At 38.0% G+C, this 2,500-nt stretch overlaps 1 protein-coding gene across 1 annotated transcript in view; it reads left to right on the forward strand.

Moving 5' to 3' along the window:
• LOC138032470 (GATOR2 complex protein MIOS-like) overlaps positions 1-2,500 on the forward strand; it is a 45,204-nt gene that overhangs the window by 24,626 nt on the left and 18,078 nt on the right. The window contains exons 22-23 of the mRNA XM_068880194.1: positions 608-680; positions 1,710-1,781. Of these exons, the coding sequence (XP_068736295.1) occupies positions 608-680; positions 1,710-1,781 (145 nt within the window). The remainder of the gene's footprint in view (positions 1-607; positions 681-1,709; positions 1,782-2,500) is intronic.

Below are 2,500 nucleotides of genomic sequence, written 5' to 3' on the forward strand. Positions count from 1 at the left end.
CACCAGTTTGCAAAGGCAAATCCAACAATAATATTTAAAGGAACACTTGCATGGTATTATCCCTAGCTGTCATTCTTCTGGAGGAGAATATCATCCAGGGCCGGTTTCTGAAAGGTGTAATAGCTCTATTCCAGGGATAAATGTGCCTTATTCCAGGCACATTTATCCTTGGAATAGGGTTATTACACCTTTCAGGAACCGGCCCCAGGTTAAAGTGTGTTAATTTGAAGACGTTATAGACTGAGATAGTCCTTCCAAATGCCTAGTCTGGCTGGACAGTTCTGTCAAGTGGAAAGCATTCTTAGTTAAATAATGATCAATGTACAGCTTTTTCATACAGTCTAGAAACAAAGGAGTACTGGGTGGCTGGAATACATGTAACCATTGGTACAAGTAGAACCATGTAATTAAATTTTAATGTTTTTATGAAAGGCACAATTATTATTGTCTTAATGTTTGCATGTATGTGCAATGTTGCTTTGACTCCCATCATTTCCATTAATTGTAATAATGCACTTACTTATGGAGGATCTTTAAAATTTTGTGACTCCTGCATTCTTACCAGTACATGTAAGTAATAACTTATCCCTATATCTTATATGAACAGCTCTTTGTGCAAGAAGCAAGTCTGACTTATACCAAGAATGTCTTGTAGCTCCTGCATATTCTAGTGATGAGAGGTGAGCATTTTGATAGTTCATTTTTTTTCTCTCAATCTGGCATAAACATTCTGGTTTTTTTTTTCAATCTTAATTTTCGGCAGTAGATTTTAACTCGGCTATTGCACCTTAAAGTGGCTGATTGGCCAGTAAAATTGTCTGGCTTTAGGCACAGTAAAATCTATCATAAAATTATGCCGTTTTAGGAGGGAATTAGGGTCAAAAATAAGCCTTGTGAATATGTCACCATTTTGAATGTGTTTTCCCCACAAACAGGAAAGGTAACAAGTCATGCAGTGCGTATTACTGGTGGGCAAATTTCTTTAAAAAAAGATGGCTGAAGACAAAATGCATCAATTAAACCTAATAGTATGCAAAACCAAAATGTCTCAAAAAGTAGGGCAAAAATAAAAAAATAAGCTTTGGGGACTACGTTTCCAGTTTTGTTTGAAAAGTGTTGACTGTGGTTGTGAACATTCATCTATGTTTATCTATGTTCCATAATTGCTTATCTTAGTTTGGACGTTATAACCAACTCAAGAATAACTGCAAAATATTGTAACCTAATGCCTCTGAACAAACAGCTGTCAATCTGGACCAATTGGTTGCAAATGCCTCAACTGTCTCAGACCTTTCACAGCTTCATGTACAATCGTTATTGAAAGTATTGAGACGCCACTGACCAGTGACCACACTCTCTTACTCTTCTAGTCCTTCCCCTCTTATTCCCCACCCCACCCCACCCCACCCCACCCCCTTCACCCCCTCCCCTTCACCCCCTCCCCACCCCCCTCTCCCCTTCACCCCCACCCTCTTGACAATGTTAGGATTTTAGTGTAACAGAATCAGTCCATAAAGTCAACATTGAATAGGGAGCATGGATTTTCTTTCAGGTTAAAGTAACAAATGCTTGACATAATGCTACTGTTTTAACTTGACAATTAAAGGTTCTCACATCCCATTGTGGAATAATTACTAGCTTAATTGCCATGCTTGCTACAGTAGTTGCCTATTGTAGTACAAGGGATTGTTGTTGCATTAATTTTGTAGAAAGCTGGCTCTTTCTCTCTGTGGATGGGATTTCGAGAGTGCTGGAGTACCTTTGATGGAATTCCTTGAAGAGTAAGGAAACTTTATTAAATAAAGTGCAAGATGTCTACCGGTATTCTTGGTTTTCATTCACGAGATCAGCAACAGTGTTTATCAGCCAAAATAAAAGAAAACGTTTCCATAGGAGCATAGATCAATTCTAGGAGTTATAGTAATAATTATAATAGTATGTTTGACCTTGTGGAGAATTTAATAATGATAATAAACCTTCTTTATTTTCACACCACATTTCAAGCCATGAATAGCTTGTGGGGTAGTAGTGCACAAATCAAACTAGTAATAGTTTTCACTACATCTGTCCCAGCCTAAAATAGTACGAAAGGCAGTTGGGATACATTTAAATTATATGCTGAACAAGTCGCCCCTGTGTCCGATTTGCGTCTGAAAAATCATCGCCCGTTTCTGATTTGTCTGTACAAAATCAGTTTCTGAGCTGGGTAACTCGATTTACATCAGATCTGCTTCAATGTTTGATTTTTCAATCTCTATATAAACCCGAACAGCACTTTGGTTCTCCTTGCGAGTTTCTAATTCGTGACTCCCTAAAACACCTCTGTCTTTTAGAACAATACCAATACCACTTATTAATTGCGTGCCCGTTTAAGCAATATCAATATACCACCTTGCCCTTATCTACAAATTTGTACATTTACCCTTTTTTCGTGGGGACTTCTAGGTTGCCTTCTCGATGGCCAAAACCCTGTTGGGGCAATTAATACATGTACATAATT

This window comes from Montipora capricornis, chromosome 1, assembly GCF_036669925.1.
Source record: "Montipora capricornis isolate CH-2021 chromosome 1, ASM3666992v2, whole genome shotgun sequence".
Classification (NCBI taxonomy): domain Eukaryota; kingdom Metazoa; phylum Cnidaria; class Anthozoa; order Scleractinia; family Acroporidae; genus Montipora; species Montipora capricornis.